The sequence below is a fragment of the Paroedura picta genome, chromosome 6 (genome assembly GCF_049243985.1).
Source record: "Paroedura picta isolate Pp20150507F chromosome 6, Ppicta_v3.0, whole genome shotgun sequence".
NCBI lineage: Eukaryota > Metazoa > Chordata > Lepidosauria > Squamata > Gekkonidae > Paroedura > Paroedura picta.
Window position 1 is genome coordinate 5912176 of NC_135374.1, and position 25116 is coordinate 5937291.

Consider the following 25116-nt stretch of genomic DNA (forward strand, 5'->3'; position numbering starts at 1 on the left):
AGCTTGCTGCTGGGGGGTAAACGGTAATGACTGGGGAAGGCACTGGCAAACCACCCCGTATTGAGTCTGCCATGAAAACGCTGGAGGGCGTCACCCCAAGGGTCAGACATGACTCGGTGCTTACACAGGGGATACCTTTACCTTTGTTACACCTTGGAAATTCTGACACAAGGTGGGCTGATCATCTCAGAAACAGTGGAAAAGAAATTTGCGTAAACTTATCAAAGATTTAGGAAAATACTGTGGCTCAGACTGAAGCAAAAAGCAAACTGGCTCTAACTAAAGTAATAAACCAACTTGAAGAGGCATCTAGGCATAAATAGTTTGAGGATTGCAATAATTAGCATTTCCAGTCCCCAACTGGGACATGAGGATCCCCTGGTTTGGTATCTTCTCCCCCAATACCCTCAAAACAGGTGAGAAGCCTGAAAAAAACAACACTTCTGAATCAGCCATAGAATTTAGTTTCACAACCAGAGCATCACCCCCAACTTTACTAATGTCCCTAAGTCACTTCTGGGTGACCTAGAAACACTGAGGTTTTTTTTTCAAACTTCTTCCTTTCACATCAAAATCACAAGATGTCATAGTCCCATTGTATACGGCACTGGTCAGACCACACCTGGAGTACTGTGTGCAGTTCTGGAGGCCTCACTTCAAGAAGGACGTAGATAAAATTGAAAGGGTACAGAGGAGAGCGATGAAGATGATCTGGGGCCAAGGGACCAAGCCCTATGAAGATAGGTTGAGGGACTTGGGAATGTTCAGCCTGGAGAAAAGGAGGTTGAGAGGGGACATGATAGCCCTCTTTAAGTATTTGAAAGGTTGTCACTTGGAGGAGGGCAGGATGCTGTTTCTGTTGGCTGCAGAGGAGAGGACACGCAGTAATGGGTTTAAACTTCAAGTACAACGATATAGGCTAGATATCAGGAAAAAGTTTTTCACAGTCAGAGTAGTTCAGCAGTGGAATAGGCTGCCTAAGGAGGTGGTGAGCTCCCCCTCACGGGCAGTCTTCAAGCAAAGGTTGGATACACACTTTTCTTGGATGCTTTAGGATGCTTAGGTCTGATCCTGCGTTGAGCAGGGGGTTGGACTAGATGGCCCGTATGGCCCCTTCCAACTCTATGATTCTATGATTCTTTCCTGTACTCCATCCTCCTCCAGCTGGTCTGACGATCCTGGCCACCCTAGCAATAATAAAACTGAAGCAAGTATTGAGCAAGTAGCTTTAAATATAAGCAACAAAATGGCTGCCACAGGAGGTGGATCCAACTGCAAAAGGTCCAGGAGTGGGGTTAGCATTACTCTAATATCAGCTCTTCAGCATTTCAGGCAGAAGTTCTGCTGAACCAGGATGCCTTCTAAAGTGAACATATCGATTTCAAATATTTCCTTGCATGCCCACAGCATACCTCCAGTCACATAATTTAGATTTTTGTGCTGTCAACCGCTGTCAAAGCAACTTTTAAAACATCTGCACAGCCCCCCAGTTCAAAGCCCTGCCGGGAAAAGCTGTAACTGCCCCCACCCCCCTTCCTAAGAACACTTGGCAAAGGTCAGGAAAAGTGACAGGGTGTGCTTGTTGAGGACTCCAGTTCTAAGCCCTTATTAAAGGTAAAGGTAAAGGTATCCCCTGTGCAAGCACCGGGTCATGTCTGTCCCTTGGGGTGACGCCCTCCAGCGTTTTCATGGCAGACTCAATACGGGGTGGTTTGCCAGTGCCTTCCCCAGTCATGACTGTTTACCCCCCAGCAAGCAAGCTGGGTACTCATTTTACCGACCTCGGAAGGATGGAAAGCTGAGTCAACCTTGAGCCGGCTGCTGGGATCGAACTCCCAGCCTCATGGGCAGAGCTTTCAGACTGCGTGTCTGCTGCCTTACCACTCTATGCCACAAGAGGATCTTAAGCCCTCATTACCAACATTGTAATAGAATCATAGAATCATAGAATCATAGATGGTAATGGTTAAGAGTGGTGGCTTCCAGTCTGGAAGTGACTCCCCACTCCTCCACACGCAGCCAGCTGGGTCACCTTGGGCTCGCCAAAGTTGTGTTAGAACTGTTCCCACAGAACAGTTCTATCAGAGCTCTCTCAGCCTCACTTGCCTCAGAGGTTGTCTACTGTGGGGACAGGAAGGGAAAGGTGTTTTTCAGACGCTTTTGGGTAGTGAAAAGTGGGGGTATAAGAAACTCCAGCTCCTCTTCTCATTCATTCATTCATTCATTCATTCATTCATTCATTCATTCATTCACTCATTCATTCATTCACCGCCCTTGCAGCTCAGGGCGGCTTACATTTATTTGTTATTTTTATTTATTTATTTACATGAAATGTTGGGATAAGTACAATTCAACAACTTGGGGCCCAGCAGGAGTTGTTGGTCTGGACAACCTCAACCGAAAGCCTGGTGTCTGTGTGGTGTTAACGTACGTGCGGTGTTGCATAGCCTCATGGGAGTTGTCGTTTCCCTCCCCCTGATAATTTAATGACCTCACCGAGCTTTCCAACACCCCAGTAGAGAATGCGCTGTGCAGATGTGGAAGCCAAGGGAAATGGGAATTCTGCCCCCTCAGCCATTCACCAGAGGCTTGGACCAGGCAGCCATTATTATGGCTCATTCCACCCCCCCTTGTGGTCCCGTTGCAAAATGCGTTGGAAGGGGATAGAAAGCACATGATTACGGCTCATTTGCAAACTTCGCAAAGAGGAAACTGTTAGTGGTGCTCTGTGTGGTTGTTGTTTTTTAAAACTGATCTTAGAATTCCATGCTGGGGGTGGGTGGGAGAACACCTGAAGGGATATTATCAACGGTACAGCCGCAAAATACATAACTCACCCCCCCCCCCCCAATAGTTGTTGTTGTTATTAATTTGATTTCTTGCCCGCCACTCCCAAAATGGCTCGTGGCGGGTTACAACATTCATAAAACCCCCAGTAAAAGAAGAAGAAGAAGAGTTGGTTCTTATACGCCGCTTTTCCCTACCCGAAGGAGGCTCAAAGCGGCTTACAATCTCCTTCCCTTTCCTCTCCCCACAACAGACACCCTGTGGGGTGGGTGAGGCTGAGAGAGCCCTGATATTACTGCTCGGTCAGAACAGCTTTATCAGTGCCGTGGCGAGCCCAAGGTCACCCAGCTGGCTGCATGTGGGGGAGTGCAGAATCGAACCCGGCATGCCTGATTAGAAGTCCACACTCCTAACCACTACACCAAACTGGCTCTCTTGCTAAACCGCTAAACACAAAACTACTCAATAAAACAGACAAAATCAGCACGCAAGATGTTCAGAAGCGGCAGAGACAACCTAGAACTAGACCTAGCTCACTATCAGCCATAGGGCAGAAAAAAAGGTTGCGTAACCCGCCATAAGTGTAACCCAGAGGGGGGTCCAGCTCTTCCTAAGCTGTTCTGCCTAAGCATCACTTCTCTTGCAGACGAGCAGGAGGTGCCCTCGATCGCCTTGGCCAGCGTGGTCCAGTATGTGCCTCTGGAACTCATGGACGGGATCTTGAGAAACCTCACCAACGACGACAGCATATCGAATGTACAGATGATGACGGCCATCGACAGGTAAAGAGGTGCTGGCGGGTTGTAGAGGCCGTGGCTCAGAATCAGAATCACACACCGAGCTGGAAGAGACCACCGAGGGGCATCCAGCCCAGCCCCCCACCTTCTCAGGGACTCTCCCGACAGGTGCTCCTCCAATCTCCTCCTAAAAACTCCCAACGAAGGAGATTCCACTGCTCTCTAAGGCAGCCTAGTCCATCAGAAGATGCTTCCTGATATTTAAGCAGCACCTCCGTTCCCGTCATTTGAACCCAGTGCTGCTGGAGACAAGCAGCCCTAAACACATTGCCCCCCCTCTTCAACATGCCTACCTTTTACCAATTTAAACACATCTATCCTGTCCACCCTTGCCCGCCTCTTCTCCAAGCCCCACATGCCCAACTCATTCAACTTCTCACCATCCTAGTTGCCCCTTCTTTGAACACGTCATAGGATCATAGAATAACAGAGCTGGATGGGGCCTACTGGGTCATCTAGTCCAACCCCCTGCACTATGCAGGACACTCACAACCCTGTTATCGTGATCTCCCTCCCGATCGTCCAGGGAGTGTTAACTTCAAGGTTTTATGGGCCAAAGGGCCCTTCCTCACCCCTCCCTAACCCCTACGTTCCTTCCTTCCTTCTGTACCTCCCTTCCCCTCCCCTCCTCCATCCCACAGTTTATGACTGGTAGAGACTTTTCCCCCCACTGCGAAGAGTTCTCCCTTATCTATCCTCGTCCTTGGTTCGTGCAGAGGGGTTGGAAATTTACTGTCGGGAACGTCAAAGAAAGCAGGCTGGTTGTCTCCTCGATTCGTGCCTTTTAGATCAAAAGCTTACCCTACGAGAACCAATTATCCCGCTCAAATCATCCCCCCTATATATATATGCCCACGGGGGGCATCTGTGTTGTCTCTGTCAATGTACCCGTTCATGCCAATACTTTGTCTCGCTTCACCCCATGGAACCCCTCAATAAGGACTGATTTCTTTGTAACACATGTGTATGAAGCAGATCTCTACGAGGGGGTCTCTTACGGTCAGCTGGACCAGCCTATGGTTCGTGACACCCATCGCTCATCCACTGTCACCTGCCACCCCCTTGAGCCTTCACAGAATCAGCCTCTCCGTCAGATGGCTCTCCTGCCTCTGCTTAAAAATCTCCAAAGATGGAGAACCCACCACCTCCCGAGGAAGCCTGTTCCACTGAGGAACCGCTCTGACTGTCAGGAACTTCTTCCGGAGGTTGAGACGGAATTTAGAATCACAGAATCTCTTCTCTCTGTCTCCAGGATGATTGAATGGGTCTCTTGGCCATTGGGGAAGAACATCGACAAATGGATCATCGCGCTGCTGAAGAGCTTGGCTGCTGTGAAGAAGTTCAGCATCTTGATTGAAGTCACCCTTTCCAAAATCGAGAAGGTCTGTTCCGGGGCTCCCCTCATGTCTCAGGGTTCTCTTGAGGTGGATGGCGGGTGGGAAGGGGCATCGAGTTGCAGCCGGCTTCGGGTGACCCCCTTAGGGAAGGCGATTGGCTGGCTGCTGGATAGACAAGCAAGCCGGTTGGAGGAGGAGGAGGAGGAGGCACTCAGGGGTGGGACAGCCACCCTGAGTGGATGTTAAGCCCTGAGTGGCAGACCAGCTCCTCCTCCAAGACCTTAACAGAAACATATGATGTGGGACATAATTCTTTCTTTCTTTCTTTCTTTCTTTCTTTCTTTCTTTCTTTCTTTCTTTCTTTCTTTCTTTCTTTCTTTCTTTCTTTCTTTCTTTCTTTCTTTCTTCCTTCCTTCCTTCCTTCCTTCCTTCCTTCCTTCCTTCCTTCCTTCCTTCCTTCCTTCCTTCCTTCCTTCCTTCCTTCCTTCCTTCCTTCCTTCCTTCCTTCCTTCCTTCCTTCCTTCCTTCCTTGCTTCTCATTCCACTTCCTTCCTTCCTTCCTTCCTTCCTTCCTTCCTTCCTTCCTTCCTTGATTGATTGATTACTATCCCACCGTTCACTCAGTGTCTCAGGGCAGCTAACAACCATAATTAAACTACACCATAAGATACAATTAAGAACATTATAAAACCATAGATGGATGTAAAATGTAAACAGTCCATAAAGCTAGGACCGATGCACTTCCAAATCACTGATACTCGCTGTCTAGTTTTCCCACCTCCTTTTTTCTCACTGTAAGTGCATTCCGCCCCCCACCCTTTCTTCTGCAGGTCTTTTCGAAGCTGCTGTACCCGATTCTGCGGGAGGGTGCTCTCGCGATCCTGCGGTACATGCTGCTCAGCTTCCAGCACTCCCACGAGGCCTTTCACCTGGTAAGGAAGAGATCTGGTTGGAGGCGTCATGGTAATAAGCAGGCCCAGGTTCCAAATTCTTGGAGTTTTGAGGGGTGGATCTTGGGGGAGGGCAGAGTTTGCGGAGGGGCCTCAGAGGAGTATAGGAAGACCAGCCTCTTGGGGGGGACCTGGGGATCCCCTGGAATGATGGCTCATGTCCAGACAACAGAGATCAGTTCCCCCGAAGAAAATAGCTGCTTTGGAGGGGGGACTCTGGCATTATACAGGAGGAGAGAACTTGAAAAATATAACAAAGTTCCTCTTCTAACTATGCTAAATAGGCGTCTCTTCCGATGCCCCCTGCTGGACATTCTTCATCTGCTTTTGAATCATGCACACTGCAGATCTTTAAGAGCTCATCTTGGGCATGGCGGTGCCTCTAGCGACTTGCTCGGGGCTTGTCTAGACTGACTTTGCTTTGTCCCTGTTTAGCTCCTCCCGCACATCCCCCGCATGGTGTCCTCCTTAATCCGGGAGGACTCCAACTCGGCCGCCAGCTGCTTGGAACAACTGGCCGAACTGATCCATTGCATGTTTTTCCGCTTCTCTGGATTTCCGGACCTCTACGAGCCCGTTGTGGAGGCCATAAAGGTAACTGCTTTTTTTGTTGTGGCACCCGTGGTGGAAATGACCCTTTGAAAGGTCTCAGCCCTGGGTTCGAGTCCTGATTGGGCCCTACAGAGGTGCCCCACAGAGCCAGTTAGGTGTAGTGGTTAGGAGTGGGGACTTCTAATCTGGCATGCCAGGTTCGATTCTGCACTCCCCCACATGCAGCCAGCTGGGTGACCTTGGGCTCGCCACGGCACTGATAAAACTGTTCTGACCGAGCAGTGATATCAGGGCTCTCTCAGCCTCACCCACCCCACAGGGTGTCTGTTGTGGGGAGAGGAATGGGAAGGCGACTGTAAGCCGCTTTGAGCCTCCTTCGGGTAGAGAAAAGCGGCATATAAGAACCAACTCTTCTTCTTCTTCTTCTTCTTCTGAGCAAGCCACAGGTCTATTGGCTTCATGCTCGGAATAATAATTGTTACGTATGTGGACATTCTATGCCAAAAGGCCGTATGTCAAAGAAGGCCTGAATGCTTCACGACTGTAGCCAATCACTGGCTATTTAGAGACTATGGAAATGGACCAATGAACTGCCCCTGTTAAGGACCAATCGGGTTCTTTGGTGGGCATTCCAAAGTGTACAGATGTTTGTGTCATGTCCACGATCCTTGGTCGGTGTTTGGAGTTGGTGTTGAATTGAATAAAGAGCTGTTTGGTTTGGAATAATTTGGTGGTCTGTGTTTACCAAACCAAAACCGAAAAAGGAACACAACCCAACCTTAGCAGGTCGGAACTCAGAAGCTGAGCTGTACAATAAAATAATGTCATAATGTTGATTATTTATTATAGTGCACAGTTAAAAAACAGAATCAAAACTTCATAAAAAACTATACAGAACTAACAGCACATAAGACCAAAACGCGTTTCGACCCTACTGGGTCTTCCTCAGTGGTCAGAACTGTGACGATACACTCTATATAAAATATATTTATATTAAACTCCTTATAAAGTGTAGCTGAGTGATTGAATGGGATCTGTAAATTATGGCCCCAACCTATATTTAAGTTTTAGACTTTTTTTTTTTTAGACCTCCAATGATATGTGCCTAGGGTCACCTCTCTTTGCTATTATATAATTCTGTCCTGAGAGTGTATCTCATGTGCGTCAGAAAAAGAGCTGATTAGCTGACTGCCAGGGGGAACTTACCCCCAAAAAGAGGAAAACTCAAGTGAGGTGCAGTGACATGCCTACATTGCTGCCCAGGTGACCCGGAAGTGATGTCATCATGTCGGGCATGTCGGGGTGACACTCTGGTATTTATAGAAGTCACATTTACCATAGAGTTTTGGCCCAGATGCCAGTGTACTGCCCCGACATCCCCAACATGATGATGTCACTTCTGGTTCAAGGGGACAGTGACTTAGCCATGTAACTGTACGTCAGCAGAGCCTCCCTCTTGTTCCCGGTAATTCCCCCTCCAATCCCCTGCCGGAAAGGACCCGGAAACCCTAAAAGAGGCGGTCCCTCTTCTAACACGTTTCACTCTTGTCTTCTTTTCAAGGCGCTTCCCATTCCGAACGAAGACCGCATTAAGCACCTGCTCGGCCAAAACGCTTGGACCTCGCAAAAGAATGAACTGGCCAGTTTTTATCCCCGCCTCGCTTCCAAATCGGAAACGGGGAAGATCGGGTTAATTAACCTGGGCAACACCTGCTACATGAACAGCATCCTGCAAGCTCTCTTCATGGCTTCCGAGTAGGTGTCCTCCTGGCTTCTGTTTCCTCCACCTCCTTCCGAATCGATGGGCTTGCTTTTTGTACTGCTGGTTCATAGCTGTTATCATTAATGCTAGCCGTAAAGCCCGCTGCATCCTGAAATGCAGCGGGTGCTACCGTGGCACTCGGGCGGGGGGGGGGGATGGCAAGGAGGGAGATCATTTAAAATGACAGGGAAGGCGGGGGGGGGGGAGGAGGGAGGCGAAGCGTGTCCCTATTGGGCCCTGCCTCGGACAGGCCATGCCAAGTCTCCGCCCACCCACCCCTTAGGCTGTTATTTTAACAGCAAAGCACTGTTAAAGATTATCTTTTATTTACTCAGTTTGTATACATTTGGGCAGCCTGTGCCTCTGAAGATAAAAGGGGTATGTTTTGGTGACTGTCTCTTTTCGTACCATTTTGCTTCAAGCTTCAGGCGTTCAGTGCTCAGTTTGGCAGAGAACAGCTCCCAGCCCTTGATGGCGAAACTCCAGTGGCTGTTTGCCTTCTTAGAGCACAGTCAGGTAACTTTTATTTATTCCAAAAGCTTCTCTCTTCCCCACAAAAGATCCTGGGTAGCTAGCTGACAAAAATAGACCTCCCAGGCATCCAAGAAGTAAAGCAAATGGCCCCCGGAGGGGAAACAGGAAGCGTTTTTTTGTATGGTGAATAATTCACTGTAGTTGTCTCTGCCACTAGGTGTAGTGTGAGCTCTTAGCTTAATAACCACCAAAACAGCAGCAATAATAATGGTTGACCATCTTGGAGCTTTCAGCGCAAGAGGTGAGCAGAGGTGGTTTTATGTCTGCCTCTGCGTAACAACCCTGATTTTCCTTGGTGGTCTCCCATCCAAATACGAATCAGAATTGACCTTGCTTAATGTTTTGAGATCTGATGAGATCAAGCTGGCTTGGGCCCTTCAGGACACAGCAGAGGAACAAAGGTGGTTGGCCGCTGCTCACCTCTGCGTAGCAACTCTGATTTTCCTTGTTGGTCTCCCATCCAAATACGAATCAGAATTGACCTTGCTTAACGTTTTGAGATCTGATGAGATCAAGCTGGCTTGGGCCCTTCAGGACACAGCAGAGGAACAAAGGTGGTTGGCCGCTGCTCACCTCTGCGTAACAACCCTGATTTTCCTTGGTGGTCTCCCATCCAAATACGAATCAGAATTGACCTTGCTTAACATTTTGAGATCTGATGAGATCAAGCTGGCTTGGGCCCTTCAGGACACAGCAGAGGAACAAAGGTGGTTGGCCGCTGCCCACCTCTGCGTAGCAACTCTGATTTTCCTTGGTGGTCTCCCATCCAAACACGAATCATCCAAATACAAACCAGGGCTTACTCTGCTTAGCTTCTAAGTTACAACATCATCAGGCTGGCCTGGACCTCCAAGGTCAGGGTGAAAGATTTACAGAGGCGGTTTACTGTTGCTTGCCTCTTCGTAGCAACCCTGGACTTGCCTGGTGGTTTACTAGCCAAGTTCTTACCAGGAGTGACCCTGTTGAGCTTCAAAGACAGGATGAGATCAAGCTTGCCTGGATGATTCGGTTCAGGGCGAGAGCCATGCAGAAGGTGGTTTGCCATTCCCTGCCTCTGCGTAGCAACCCTGAGAAGGTTGGGGAGCTTGCAGAAGCCACAATCCATCTGGCTCCTGAAAAATTGCTCAGCAGGTGACACGGACCGGGTATGCCTTTCCCCACTGGCCAGGGTTAATTTCCCCATCCCTCTGCTCAGATGTTTTCCATGACTCCTTCTCACCTCTCTGCTTTCTCTCCTTGCCAGCGGCCGGCCATCTCCCCCGAAAACTTCCTCTTGGCCTCATGGCCTCCCTGGTTTTCTCGTGGGGCACAGCAAGACTGCTCTGAGTACCTCAAGTATCTCCTCAATCGGTAGGTTGGAGCCATCTTGAGAAATGTAGAGTTGGGCCTCCAGCACTCTGGGGCACTGTTGAAAAGGTCTGTGCTGAGAGACCCAAATGTAGCCAGCAGGGTGTTGTGTCCTCTTCTCCATCCCATGGTTTATGACCGGTAGGGACTCTCTCCCCCACTGCAAAGAGTTCTCCCTTATCTATCCTCATCCTTGGTTCACATAGTAGTGGTTGGAAATTAATGCCAAGGATGGCAGAGGGTGCAGTCTGAATGTCTCCTGAATTTGTACCTTTTAGATCAAAAGCCTTCTCTATGGGAACTATTTCTCTCGCTTAAGCTAGCTCCTTATATATAGACCCGAGGGGACTACCTGTGCTTGTCTCTGTCAACATTCCTGTTCTTGTCAAGCTTGTCCTTATGGATCCTTTCAATAAAGACTGACTTATTTGCACTACATGGGTATGGTGCAGTTTTCTAAGAAGGAGTCTTTTCTGGTCAGTTTGGTATAGTTGTTAGGAGTGCGGACTTCTAATCTGGCATGCACTCCCCCACATGCAGCCAGCTGGGTGACCTTGGGCTTGCCATGGCACTGATAAAACTGTTCTGACCAAGCAGCGATATCAGGGCTCTCTCAGCCTCACCTCCCTTCATGGGTGTCTGTTGTGGGGAGAGGAAAGGGAAGGCGACTGGAAACCGCTTTGAGCCTCCTTCGGGTAGAGAAAAGCGGCATATAAGAACCAACTCTTCTTCTTCTTCAGTAATATCAGGGCTCTCTCAGCCTCACCTCCCTCACAGAGTGTCTGTTGTGGGGAGAGGAAAGGGAAGGCAATTGGAAGCCGCTTTGAGACTCCTTTGGGTAGGGAAAAGCGGCATATAAGAACCAACTCTTCTTCTTCTTCTTCAGTTGGACCAGCCCATGGTTCGTGACACTGAACTGGACACAGTAGCAACACTGGTTTTGTAGTATTTTGTGTGTGTGTATGTGTGTGAATGCCCTTGATTTGATGGATTTTATTCTTTCCCCCCAAAAAACAGCTTACATGAAGAAGAGAGGACAGGAAAGAGAATTTACCAGAAGCTCAAGGAGTCCACCTGGCTATCTCAGGCCGACCCACGGCGCTCCCCAAACAAGACTCTGGTCGAAAAAATGTTCGGTGGCAAAATCATGACAAAAATCCGTTGTCTGAACTGCCTGAAAGTCTCTTCGAGAGAGGAAGCCTTCACGGATCTCTCTCTGGCTTTTCCGCCCGCAGACCAGCACGTGCCTACGCCCAACGGGACCTCGGTTTTACCCGTCGAAGAGATGGGCCCACAATCGATTCAGCCGAGTGCGGAAACTTCCCCTTGGGTGATCGATTTGCCCCGGAGATCCGGGAAGCATCCCGCGTCTGGCGAAACCCCCTCTAAAATGTTGCCCGTTGAGACTCTGGGACCAGAAGGCCAAGAGACGTCCCTCCCGTTCAGGCCTCAGCGGGACACCGTCGGCGGAAAGTCCGCCGAAGATTCGGCGCTGTCCTCGTGGAAGCAAGGGCGCGGTGCGGGGTCCTCCAGATCCGTCCCCGACTTGATCAATTATTTCTTATCTCCCGAGACGCTGACGGCGGAGAACCGTTATCACTGTGAGAACTGCGCCTCCCTTCAGGACGCGGAGAAGTTGGCGGAACTCACGGAAGGGCCTCACTACCTCGTCCTCACCCTGCTGAGGTTCTCGTTTGACCTCAGGGCCATGAGGAGGAAGAAGATCCTCGACAATGTCTCCGTCCCGCTGGTTTTGAAGCTACCGGTCCTGATGCCCACCCAGGGACTGAGTGATCCTAGCCCGGCGAGGAGTTCCGGGCCCGCCGCGTCGTGTGAGGGTTTTGCGTCCGTCGTGTACGACCTCTGCAGTGTGGTAGTACATTCCGGAATCTCCTCAGAGAGCGGCCATTACTATTGTTACGCCCGGGAGTGTGATAACGCCGCTGCGGGAAGCGAGCCGAAGAACTCCTCGTGGAAGGCCCCCTCGGAAAAGCCGCTCGACGTGGCGATCCAGTGGTACCTTTTCAACGACACCAGGGTGTCCTTTTCGTCTTTCGAGTCAGTGAGCAATGTGACGTCCTTCTTCCCGAAGGACACGGCCTATCTGCTGTTCTATCGACAGAGGCTGACCAAGCCCAAAAACGCGGGACGGGAGACTGCCGCTGAGGCCGGCTGGGTAAACGGAGACTTGTCTTCTCCCAATAAAGACCTGATGGAGGCCATTGCTAAGGATAACATCTTATACCTGCAGGTAACTTTGGTCAGCTATACCGGGGCACCCTGGTGCCTATTGATTCCTTTCCTGGTACCCTCCAAGACAGCCAGTCTGGTTAAGAGCAATGGCTTTTAATCGGGAGAACTGGATTTGACTCCCCACTCCTCCCCAGGAAGCCACCTGGGTGACGTTGGGCCGGTCGCCATTATTCTAATGCCCTCAAATATTCTTCACGCTTTGAGAAACCCCAGAGGTGGCGCAATCGTGTAGTATATTGTTGGGAAGCAGAACTGTGGACACGCCCATCTCGGGCCCTTCATTCGCCATTTTGCAAGGGTGCGGGGTCAATATGACCATATATGGGCATATCACCCAATAAATGCTCAACACATTTAAAAAATGTATTAAAATGTAATTAACTCCCACCCATTCCAGAACCCCGTCCAGGGCTGTCAAGAAATCCCCAAGGATTCATGAAACTCTGGCTGAGAAAGTCCGTTCTAAGTGTTCATCTTTAAAGATGGTATAGTGCTTAAGAGCAGTGGACTCTGATCTGAAGAATGGGGTGGGAGGGACTGATTGGCCACTGTGTGAGACGGGATGCTAGACTCAGTGGACCACTGGTGAGATCTAGCAGGGCTTTTCTTCTGTTCTTATCAGGAAGGCCTTGGCCTCCACTTCCTGTGGTTGGCCCTCAAGAGGAACTGGCTGGCCCCTGGGTGAGATGGGAGGCTGGACTGGAGGGACCCTCCCTGGCCTGACCCGGCAGGGCTCTTCTGAGGGTCTTCTCAGGGGAAGGCCTCGGCCTCTCTGCCCTGTGGCTGGCCCTGCAGAGGAACTGGCTGGCCCCTGGGTGAGGCAGGAGGCTGGACTGGATGGACCCTCCCTGGCCTGACCCAGCAGGGCTCTTCTGAGGGTCTTCTCAGGGGAAGGCCTCGGCCTCCCTGCCCTGTGGCTGGCCCTGCAGAGGAACTGGCTGGCCCCTGGGTGAGGCAGGAGGCTGGACTGGAGGGACCCTACCTGGTCTGACCCAGCAGGGCACTTCTGAGGGTCTTCTCAGGGGAAGGCCTCGGCCTCCCTGCCCTGTGGCTGGCCCTGCAGAGGAACTGGCTGGCCCCTGGGTGAGGCAGGAGGCTGGACTGGAGGGGCCCTACCTGGTCTGACCCAGCAGGGCTCTTCTGAGGGTCTTATCAGGGGAAGGCCTCGGCCTCTCTGCCCTGTGGCTGGCCCTGCAGAGGAACTGGCTGGACCCTGGGTGAGGCAGGAGGCTGGACTGGATGGACCCTCCCTGGCCTGACCCAGCAGGGCTCTTCTAAGGGTCTTCTCAGGGGAAGGCCTCGGCCTCTATTTCCTGTTGCTGGCCCTGCAGAGGAACTGGTTGGCCACTGTGGGAGACGGGAGGCTGGACTAGGTGGACCACTGGTCTGATCCAGAAGAGCTCTTCTGATGTCCTTACGTCTCTCTCCACAGGAGCAGGAGAAAGAAGCCCGGAGCAGAACGGCCTACATCTCGGCACTACCGAAATCCCCCCTGTGGTGGAAAGACTTTGAAGGGGACGATGAGGATGATGACTCCCCCGGGGGGTGCGGGCACGCTGCCGGAGGGGGCGGATCAAGCTCTTTCCACGGACTTGTCTTTTAGTGGCACCGTTCTGCCCGCAGGAGAAGTCCATGACCTCATAGCAAAGGGGTCCTCTGGAGGTGGCCCTTCAAACCTGTGTTTTTAATCACGGGTGGCCAGAGAGCATCGAACAGGTAAAGTGGCTTGTCATCCCCACCTCGTGCACGGACCTCTGGGAACTGTAGTTTACGAGGGGAGATGACGTGCAGGGAATTCTCTGCTCCCTGCCCCCCCAAGTTACAGTTCCCAGGTTTGCAGAAGGTGCAGCACAGTTCAGTGAGCAACGTGAAATCTGCTACTAGGGACGTTCCTGCTTCCCTGCCTTCTGCATCCCGACCTCCTCACTGAGGCCTCTTCCTTGTCATCTGCAAAATGCTGCAAGAGCTGATCTTAATCGGCAACTGAAAAGAACTTCGCTGCGTTTCTCCGACACCAAACTCTGTTGTGATGCCTTTTCATATCTGAAAAACGCTTTCCAAAATGACACTTTCGGTAGGCCGAGTACTTAACTGTGAAGATCACGTGCTGGAACAGCATTCTCCATCGTTGGAGATTTTTAAACAGAGGCTGGAGAGCCATCTGACGGAGAGGCTGATTCTGTGAAGGCTCAAGGGGGTGGCAGGTGACAGTGGGTGAGCGAGAGGGTTGGGAGTGTCCTGCATAGTGCGGGGGTTGGACTAGATGACCCAGGAGGTCCCTTCCAACTCTATTATTCTATGATTCTATGGCCTTGGGTAACTTTGGTGCCCCAGATGCAAGACTGCAGTGATATCCTCTTATATTTATATTGCATCCTGAGGCTCTTGGGTAAGAAGGACCCTTCTTCAGATTCCGCCTGGCTTGGGTTCTCCTGCGGTGGGAAGCTGTTACTTACCACTGGGCGGGGGTGTGCTCGTCATCCCTATGCAGCCCTGTCAATCCTGTGGATCCGGAACGACCTGGGTGAAGCTCTAGCGCTTATGTCCAGATTCCGCGGAAATCTCAGTTAGGGCGGTGAGCACTAGAACATCATCCTGGCACACGTCTCTTTAGAAACGTCTCCTCAGAAACTACATCATCACACAGGGACGAGCGCTGCTCCCCTTCGGGCTGGTCCCTTTCGGCCTGTCAACTAGCTGAGCGTTGGTGAGCAGCGGCCAAAATTGCTGGGAGTTTGGCCTGCTGTGAACCTCATGAGTCTTGTCCTGGCCCTGAGATGCTGGGATCCAAGGTAAACTTCTCTTCCTCCTTCTCCATTTAAACTGCTGCTCTCTTCTGGAAAGGAGGAATTTATGCCTGTCGGCCACCGTCTCCTCGATGCTGCTCTGGCTGGTCACCTAAGGTTGCTTCACGTTAAGGCTGGTCCTGACCTGTCTGTTCTCTGCAGGGAATTATTTTAAGAGAATCGCAACACCAGAGATTGGTTGGAACGCCTGTACCCCCAACCCTCTTTTCAGTGTGTGGGTCATGCGGTTTGTCTGAAGGCTACAGTGACAGACGCTGGCGGTTTTGCATATATTTAGCTAATCTTCCAAGACCCATGGCTGTAAACCAAAATTATTTTTAGCTTTGGGGGAATCCCAGCTAGGGAGCTCAGCTCATCGATGGCCCCAAATCGAATTATTTGACATTTCTGTACAACGAAATAAATGAATATATACTATGCCAAGAACTGAAGGGATTGGGGTCTCCATAGCGATTCTGTGGCAGTTTGTTTCTTCTTTCCTATGTTGGTTTATGGCAGCCTTTCTCAAACTTTTTGCCCTTGAGAAACCCCTGAAACATTCTTCAGGCTTCAAGGAACCCCAAAAGTGGCTCGATCGTGCAGAATAGGGTTGGGAAGTATTAACTGTGTACATCCCACCCAGGATCCCTCTGCTTGCCACCCCCTCCATCACTGGCCATTTTGGGAGGGGAGTGGGTCGACGTCACCATATATGGAGATATCACCCAATAATTAAATTTTAAAAAATATATAATGAATTGAATCCCACCCATACAGGAAACCCTTCCAAGGTCATCAAGAAAAACTTGGTTGAAAAAACTTGGTTTATGGTCTACCCAAATGTTTGAATCAAGGAAGGGTTGTGACCATACTTTGGACGTGCACAAGCCCAATTTCTACCTTCTCAGATTAAAAATGGGTTTTCCTCTCTGGAAGATACGACCAAGCAGATGTCATTCAGAGTAGCTAGAGGTCCCAAAAGCCTGGGGTAAGGCAGCTTGGTGCAGTGGTTAGGAGTGTGGTCTTCTAATCTGGCGAACCGGGTTTGATTCCCCGCTCCCCCACATGCAACCAGCTGGGTGACCTTGGGCTCCCCATGGCACTGATAAAGCTGTTCTGACCGAGCAGGAATCTCAGGGCTCTCTCAGCCTCACCCACCCCACAGGGTGTCTGTTGTGGGGAGAGGAAAGGGAAGGAGATTGTAAGCCGTTTGGAGACTCCTTCTGGTAGAGAAAAGCAGCATATAAGAACTAACTCTTCTTCTTCAGTAATCTCAGGGCTCTCTCAGCCTCCTCTCCCTCACAGGGTGTCTGTTGTGGGGAGAGGAAAGGGAAGGCGAGTGTAAGCCGCTTTGAGACTCCTTCGGGTATCCAGGCGCCACCCCCAAAATCTCCAGAAATTTCCGAACCCAGAAGGCCCTCCTTAGAGAGGGTTATCCCACCCACTTCCCCCCCCCCTCCCAAATTGTGATGGTTAAAAACACAGATTAGGGAACTCTGCATTTAGGCACGTTATCACATTTATTAACAGCAACCTAAAACTATGATCTAAGTTAAGCACGAGATCAGCTTTACAGGCTAAGTGTGTCAAATTATTCTTAAAAAAAAAAAAAAACTTCACAAAGAATAAATTAATAATTTAAGGGATTAGCGATCCACAGTGACGAGGAGAAAAAAATTAAATGACCAGCGCACACAGGGACACCACGAGACCTACTGTACATCTTGTTTTTAAAAAAACGCCAGAGTATTTTTCTCCTAAAAAAAACCCCAAAACCTTTACGAAATACACATACCCTTTCTCTTCCCCCTCCCTCCACAAAAAAGCCACACAGTTTAGAACAATGACACCAAGTTATACACACAACGGCATCGTCGCTTGGGTGAACCACCCCTGACGTCACGGCTGTCGGTCGGTCACACGTCCTCCCTTGTGTCATTTACACCAGGGGTAGGTCAACCTGTGGTCCTCCAGATGTCCATGGACTACAATTCCCAGGAGCCCCTGCCAGCATTTGCTGGCAGGGGTTCCTGGGAATTGTAGTCCATGGACATCTGGAGGACCACAGGTTGACTACTCCTGATTTACACCATGGTCCCAAATTTTCAAAACCCATTAGCGTCTTTTCTGGTGGAACCAGTGGGGTGAACCTTGGTTTCCAAGCAGACTGGATCTGTTGCGTATTTGTGAGACCTCCGCATCGGCATAGCCGTAAGTCAACAGCCCTTTCATTTCTGTTCCGGAGCATCGTCAAGGGCCGGTGGGTCATGCGGAGACGACGCACAACGATGCGCTTGGTAAGGCTCTGTCTCCTTTTCGTGGATGCCGTGAGTTGTGGGATTCAAAAATAAAGACCTTCAGCTGTCACACAATGGGATGGACCTTAAAACCACAGACCTGGGAGTAAGACAGCCAAGGGCCGGGATTGGTTAAGGTGAAACAGCAAGGAGAGGGGGAGGCTGTCCCGTCTCCCGTTCTGGTTGTGGGTTTCCCTGAGGCATGAAAATTGCCTACTGCAAGAGGCAGGATGTTGGCTTGTCTTGGTGGTAAAGTTGAGCCCAGAGGTACCCAATGGGGTGCCCACGGACACCTGATGACCCGTTTCCTGGCTCCTGCCAAGTGTTTTTAAGAAAGCGGGCCAGGTGGGGCTGTTGCCTTCAAGACATCTGACTGGCCACTGGAGAGTTGATGGGTGCAGCTACCACCACAACCAGCAGGGTCCTCACCGTGCGAACGAAGGCAAAATGGCAGCCATCTTGCAGCTGGCTCCGCCTTCTGTGGCTGCCATTTTGGAAAAGGTTGAGGACCCCTGGTCTTGTCAAACAAGGAGCATGTTAGCGTGGCACTTAGGGGTCTCCCAGCCAACTGATGGCAGTTTTAATGCAATGGCACGAAGTGAGAAGTCCAGCAGGGCATTGTGGTAGAATCCTAAAGTTGAAGGGGGCCATACAGGCCATCTAGCCCGATCCCTTGCTCAAGGCAAGGTCAGCCTAATGCAGCCTTTCTCGATTTTTTTTTACTGTTAAGAAACCCTTGAAATATTTTTCAGGCTTTGAGAAACCCTAACAGTGGTGCGATCGTGCAGTGTATGATTGGGAGGCGTAGCCCACCTGGGACCCCTCCCCTTCCCTCCCCTTCCAGGTCCATCATTGGCCATTTTGGGAGGGAAGGGGTGGGTCAACATGACCATTTATGTTCATATCGCTAGATAACTGTTTAACAAATGTTTTTAAATATATTAAAATTAATTAACCCCCACCCATTTGGAAAGCCCTTCCAGGGCCATCAAAAAGGGGTTTCACAAAGCCCTGGCCCAAAGCCTAGAATAATTCATCCTAGAGTGGGAAGGGGCCATATAGGCCATCTAGTCTCACCCCCTGCTCAAGGCAGGATCAGCCTCAAGCATCCAGGAGAAGGATCTGTCCAGCTGCTGCTTGAAGACGGCCAGTGAGGGGGAGCTCCCCACCTCCTGAGGCAGCCCCTTCCATGGCTGAACTAGACTCCTAGAATCCTAGAGGGGGAAGGGGCCATGCAGGCCATCTAGTCCCACCCCCTGCTCAACGCAGGATCTGCCTCAAGCATTGGATCAGGTGTCATGGATTGCTAGGCATGAGCGTTGGGAAAAAGAGGTGTGGGGGGTCATTTTTATTCTCAGTGGCCTTCACCCATTTCTACAAGGCGCTTCGCAAGACTCAGAATACTAACACTAGACTGCTGGAGAACAGTTCCCCTTGTTCCATTTGTCAACGTAACGTCGGCTGTCTCGCAGCCCAAGTGCTAATAGCTGAAAGCATGATTTCTGGAATCGGAAGATAAAATTCTAATTCGCACAACAGCCCAGCGGGGGTGTCTGTGTATGTGTCAGGGGTGTGTGTCATGTGTCAGGTGTGTGTGTGTGTGTGTGTGTGTGTGTGTGAGCTTCTTGAATCCCTACTGGGGACAGGCGGGAGCTAGGGATCCCCCAGAATTACAGCGCACCGCCAGAATTCAGAGATCAGTTCCCCTGGAGGTCCTCCCAGGCTCTCCCACCCACAACCTGGAAACTGAAAATAGAGAAAACTTCCTGGAGGCCCAATTATTTTTTCCCCAGCAGTAATGGGGAAAGCAGCTTAGGGATGACTTTCTGGTAATAAAATACCCGAGGGATGAACACGTTAACATTTCCCTCCCTGTATAATTCTCGTCGCTAGGGATGGGCACGAACCGGCTCATGAACCTTTGTGATTAATTTTGGGCCACGGTTTGCGAATTTAAGTTTACGAACTGCAGTTGGGCATGAACCTTTTCATACAAACTTTTTAGGGAGGTTCGTAGACTCAGAAAAGCCACACAAACAGTTGAAAAACAGGAGCAAGGTGCTCCTGGCTGCTCAGCTGTTTGGTTTAAATGGCTCGGAGCTCTTTAAACCCCTACTCTCTGCTCCCCGCAAAAAGCATCGGGGAGCAGAAAGCAGGGATCGCAAACCCATATGAACCGGTTCAGTTCATGAACCTACCTGGTTCGGTTCGTGTGTCAGCCATAAGCCACCCAAATGCGGCTTGCGCCCATCCCTGCTCCTCGCTGAAGCAAGCCTGGTAGTTAAATTTGCTGTTTCAAAGAAACAAAAAAGGAAGTTGAGTCCTTTCCAATGGCCGAAGCTGCTTATTTTCCAATGCACAGTCTCGGTTCCCAGAATTAACTTCAATATTAAATTTTTAAAAAACAAGTATGCTGCAGGCGTTTCAAACAGAGAATTAGGGGGGGCATGTAACATACATTATTTTTTCTTTAACGCAAGTGAAATTTTGATTTCAGTTTGCGATCGCGTCCCTCTTGCAGGTAGTATAATAGTCAATTTTCCATCTCGGTTGACGTTGGTACCCCCAACACTCACTTGTTCCTCTCCTGACGGGAAGATTGCATCGGCGCCCAAAGAGATACTTTTCTTGTCGCATGAGAATGGCGACAGACCTTCAACTCAGAGCACGGCTGCATTCTCAGTCTGAACTCTGGCCTCTCCCGCCGTCCTTCTGCTTTTCCCGTGAGCAGTTTCTTGAACGGAGTTTGATTCGGCCGGTGACGTCCTTTCTCTCTTGTTTTCAATATTGGCGTAGGGGATGCCGTTATGCACGGCTGGTGTCAGAAGTAATACTAGCTAGCACACACTGGTCCTTCTCAAAAAAAGAGCCACACAACAGGACTTCAAGGTAGGGAAGGGCAGGGGGGAATGTCACTTCGATCCTACGTTCCACAACGGGAAGGGAGCCGAACGATACAATGACGTTCACGTACAGGAGTGGTGCTCCAAATATCAATCCAAAAATTAACCCCCACTGACCCAAACGGAACAAACAGAACGCAGAAATGGAGCACATGTCCCCAGAGCAGGAAGCCTTCTAGGACTAAGGTTGCTAATCTCCAGGTGGGCCCAGGAGCTCTCCCAAAACTACAGCTGGCCTCCAGGTGATGGAGATTCATTCACCTGGTTGGTTGGACTGCAGGGGAATATACGGGGCCTCTCTCCAGGGTTCCTCCCCAAATCCGCAGGAATTTTCCAGCTTGAAGTTAGCGAGTCTATCTAGAGAAGGGATCGACCTTGTGATAGAAGGACAAACGGGCTCTCATTCCAGCTGCACCCAAAGAAGTGAGCAGTGACTCGGTAAAGCTCATCCCCTGCCAGTCTTGAAAGTTCTCCTTTCTGCAGCTGCAGAGAGGCTAACACTTCTTACCCACCTTGATCTATCTTACCATAGAGCTTCTGGCGGTGGCCAGAGTCACCCCGTCGCTTCTAGGAATCTCCAGGAGCTCTATGGCCAACGTCCGAGAAATAAGACAAGACCTTTTTTTCCCTTTGTCATTTTTCTTTGGAGGCTCTATTCCACCCCACGACACCCCTGCGGGAGACCTGGCACTGCCTAGCGGGCAAACTTTTGCTTCCTCTGTCAATCAAGTATTTCATGATCGGAGTTATACGCCGCCCTTCCCTGCAGAACCAATCCTGTCTCTCTGCAGGGAGCAACCGGTTACAAAGCATCTGCCTCCATCATGGGAAGACACTTTGCTTACGTCTTCCCAACATTCTAGGGCAGGGGAGGGGCAAACTCTAGCTCTCCGGAGGTCCGTGGACTACAATTACCATGAGCCCCTGCCAGGTGGCAGGGGCTCATGGTCCTTGTAGTCCATGGACCTCTGGAGAGAGCCACAGTTTGGCGAACTCTGTTCTAGGGCAATGCCCCAATATTTTGGGATTGGTCCACATCGCTTCTGTTGCGGTGCACCATTATCTGAAAGAAAAAATGCCTAAGGAATAGACATCCCCAGTCTGCACAGATCGCTTTCCCTGCAGAAAATGGCTGCTCGGGAGGGTGAACTATACGCATGAGATCCCTCCCCTCCCAAAACTCTGGTTTCTGCAAGCTCAAGCCCCAAATCTCAAGGGATTTCCCAACCCGGAGTTGGTAACCCAGCTTTAGCGTGACCTAGCCCATCTTTTCCAGTTTGGTGTAGTGGTTAGGAATGCGGACTTCTAATCTGGCATGCCGGGTTCGATTCTGCGCTCCCCCACATGCAGCCAGCTGGGTGACCTTGGGCTCGCCACGGCACTGATAAAGCTGTTCTGACCGAGCAGTGATATCGGGGCTCTCTCAGCCTCACCCACCTCACAGGGTGTCTGTTGTGGGGAGAGGAAAGGGAAGGCGATTGGAAGCCACTTTGAGACTCCTCCGGGTAGGGAAAAGCGGCATATAAGAACCAACTCTTCTTCTTCTTCTTCTTCCTACGATCTTTAGAAAAGCCCAACCATCCCCACCCACACCACGGAACAGCCCTAACGTTGGTTCCTACCCCCTTCCCGCAATGAAATCCCATCATCTAGAAAAAGACGAATATCCCGCATAAGGCCCCGGAAGAAATCTTTTTATGTTATAAAAAAAGGGTACAGTTGTCTTAACAGTCACAAGATCAACGCACTGCATGTGACACTGCAGAGTTGTTTTTTCTCCGCAACTCGAGAGAACCTGAACTCAGAACAGGGCAAAATGGGGGTACTTGGGAGGGGGGGGAAGAGACCGATAAAGCCACCGGGGCCGATCAGAGACCCGAGAGAAAGGCAGAGGTCAGATTTATGCTGCAAGAGTCCTTGGGTGCCTATGCCATGACCCTGGTGGGAAAGAGGGGATTTCAAGAAGCCAGAATCTCCTGGAGCGAAGAGAGGGCGTCCATTCATACGTGCAAGGAAGTTGCAGGATTACCTCTGCAAATGACGACCGGGAAAAGTTCATTCTTAGGGGTATGCCTTGTCTTCGTCCCTGGACCCCTTTCCAAAACTACACCAGTAAGTACTCAAGCCCAAATAACTTGATTCCTCATCTCTGGCCTGCAGGTGTCTAACCGTGGGGCAGTTTTGGGGGGGGGGGGGTCATGGGGCAAATCTCTTCAAGTAAATGGTCAAGAGGCATGAAGGGAAGTTACTACAGCTTTCTGTGCAGTTACGAAACAGCTTTTGTTGGGGATACAAGGGGTTGTTACAGCACAGGGTTGCTAGAATTCTCCGTGCCATGGAGACGGCGCACTACGGACGGAGGCAAGAGGTTGCGGAAATATTACCGCGCTTATGCGCACTGCTCTTTTGTCACTTCCCATTAGTCTGGCGCTGTGATAGCTCCTTCCGGTATTTTGGGTTGAGACGATCGGCGAAAAGGCAGCCGTGCCGGCCTGTAACATCTGCCTGCAATGATAGCCTTTCCGTTTAAGGTGGTTAAGGAATGCAAGGGGTCAGGTCTTCTAATCTGGAAACTGACTGGGTAAACCCTTAAGGGACGCTTAACTAGTTGGGGACACCTCTGCTGGCATCTGTGGAAACGAATCTTGAAACAAGAAAATCAACACAAGAGGCGGTTTCACAAGCGCTTAACCGAGCTGAAACGAATATCCGCCGATATTCAAAATGTGACAATTCAAAATGTGACAAACGTCTCCGTTTTGCCGGCGAGATTTTTTGAAGCCGAACGTCAATCCGTGCTGTGAAATCTTACTTAAATGTCTGAACATTTTAGAGTTTACGGTCCTTCTCGATGGTTTAGAGAGGCATTCGGTATCCAACTGACTGTCCTCGTCTTAAGCGGATCGTCTGCTCCGATCTGTCCAGGCGCCTTATAATTTCTCTAGTAAGACAACACGTCGGTGGGCGGGGCATCATGGACCGCCAACAACTAACTAGGACTGCACACCAACGGTCAAAGGTCAAATTAAAATCACAAAGCGTATCTGACAGCAGGCATCAAATACTTAGGGATTTAAGGAATTTGGGCGGGGAGAGGGGGGCGTTTGGCAAATATCCGGAGAATTATCTGCAGATAAACCGGAAAATTCGTTTCAGCTCAAACACGCTTAAAATTTCCCAGACACTGATATATGAAATGACCCCCTTTCTTGCCCGTCTCTGCTCCCACCCAATCCAGTCTCACCCCACCTGGAATACTCTTAAGTGCTTTGGGGGTGAGGACATCAGTCATTCGGAAAGAAAACAAAAACTAGGTAGTCAAGCGTTTTGCTGGAAATCCAACGTGGAGACGTCGATGGGCCAGCTTGGCCGAAAAGGGTGGGGGGGAAATTTCACTCTGCTGAAATCGACGTTCCGTTTGCGGAAGTGGCCTGGTTTTTGTTCCAGACAGATGTGCATTGCAGAAGAAAGGCAAATCCAGCGGAAGGCTTCCGGGAGAAATGGAAGTAGACAGAGTGCAGGGGGTGTCACGAATCCCGGTATCTCTACCTTGCATTTCCGAAAACACAACTGGAGCCCTGGCACCATGTCTTCTGGTGAACACTACTGGCTGAGTCTTCCCCTGAAGTAGCTTGCAAAAGAAGATTCCCCACTGCTTGTGGAATAGTGGAAGGCCCAGGAATTGTTCCGCTCGGCCTTTCCGGAAGGCTTTCCCGCAACGCTCTGGCCAACCACCACCTCCAGCCATTCCTACTTGGCCACTTTGGCAGGTTCTGAAGACTGCCGTACGTCTGTCCATTCTTGCATGGTGCTCTGCAGGGCTTGCGTTTTCTCCTTGTCAACTTGCACGTAATCGACCTTTTCGTCGGAGGCAACCGATGACGTGGAGGGCTGCTCGGAAGGGGGCGGGGAGAAGCAAAGAACTGGGTGACTCGGCCGTTTGTCGGCAGCAAGGGTCCCCTACATCCCCTACGTCTGTGGGTGCCACAACTTTCCCGGTGCCTTCAAAATGTTTCCCAGTATGTTTTTAAAAATTACCTCCCTCCTCTGCATTTGGGTTTTGTGCGTGTGTGTGTGTGTGTGTGGTTGCTCCCCCCAACCTGTGTCAGAATTCCAAGGACGCCCCCAGGCTCAAGAAAGCTGGAGACGCCTTCCCTAAAGAGTTCCAGCTAAAAGTTGGGCTGTATCAAATTAATATGTGAACTCCTGCCTCCACCCCTACCCCTGTCCCGCAGCAACTCCCTCACACAGCAGGTGGAATCAAAGAATTATAGAATCCTAGAGTTGGAAGGGGCCTCCTGGGTCATCTAGTCCCACCCCCTGCACTGTGCAGGACACTCACAACCCTCTCGCTCCTCCACTGTCACCTGCCACCCCCTTGAGCCTTCACAGAATCAGCCTCTCCGTCAGATGGCTGTCTTGAACCACAGCTCTGGCTCAATGGTAGAGCGTCCCCCTGGCATTCAGATCGTCCCAGGTTCGATCCTTGGCTTCTCCAGTTTAAAGGACCAGGCAGGAGGCGATGGGAAAGACCTCCAGCTGAGACTCTGGGGTGGCACTGAGATGGGCCATGGCTCAGTAGTAAAACATCTGCTTGGCATGCAGAAGGGCCCAGGTTCGATCCCCGGCATCTCCAGTAAAAAGATGCAGCAGTAGGTGACATGAAAGACCTCTGCCTTAGCCCCTGGAGACCCACTGCCTGTCTGAAGAGACAATACTGACTTTGATGGCCCAATGGTCTAAGGCAGCATCATGTGCAGACGAACACTGTCAGTGCATGATCACCCAGCTCTGGCCCAAAGAGAGAGCTG

General features: G+C 50.6%; 2 protein-coding genes across 6 annotated transcripts in view; one reads left to right on the forward strand and one right to left on the reverse strand.

Annotated features, from left to right (window-relative positions):
• USP35 (ubiquitin specific peptidase 35) overlaps positions 1-15664 on the forward strand; it is a 28599-nt gene extending 12935 nt beyond the window's left edge. For both annotated transcript variants that reach the window (XM_077341289.1, XM_077341290.1), the window contains exons 3-11: positions 3434-3569; positions 4837-4966; positions 5752-5853; positions 6307-6465; positions 7985-8178; positions 8608-8701; positions 9963-10069; positions 11084-12317; positions 13752-15664. In XM_077341289.1, the coding sequence (XP_077197404.1) occupies positions 3434-3569; positions 4837-4966; positions 5752-5853; positions 6307-6465; positions 7985-8178; positions 8608-8701; positions 9963-10069; positions 11084-12317; positions 13752-13922 (2327 nt within the window). In that variant the 3' untranslated portion in view covers positions 13923-15664. The remainder of the gene's footprint in view (positions 1-3433; positions 3570-4836; positions 4967-5751; positions 5854-6306; positions 6466-7984; positions 8179-8607; positions 8702-9962; positions 10070-11083; positions 12318-13751) is intronic.
• Positions 15665-16606: 942 nt separating this feature from the next.
• GAB2 (GRB2 associated binding protein 2) overlaps positions 16607-25116 on the reverse strand; it is a 137628-nt gene continuing 129118 nt past the window's right edge. For all 4 annotated transcript variants that reach the window (XM_077341292.1, XM_077341295.1, XM_077341294.1 and 1 more), the window contains one exon: positions 16607-24196. In XM_077341292.1, coding sequence (XP_077197407.1) covers positions 24056-24196 — 141 coding nt within the window. In that variant the 3' untranslated portion in view covers positions 16607-24055. The remainder of the gene's footprint in view (positions 24197-25116) is intronic.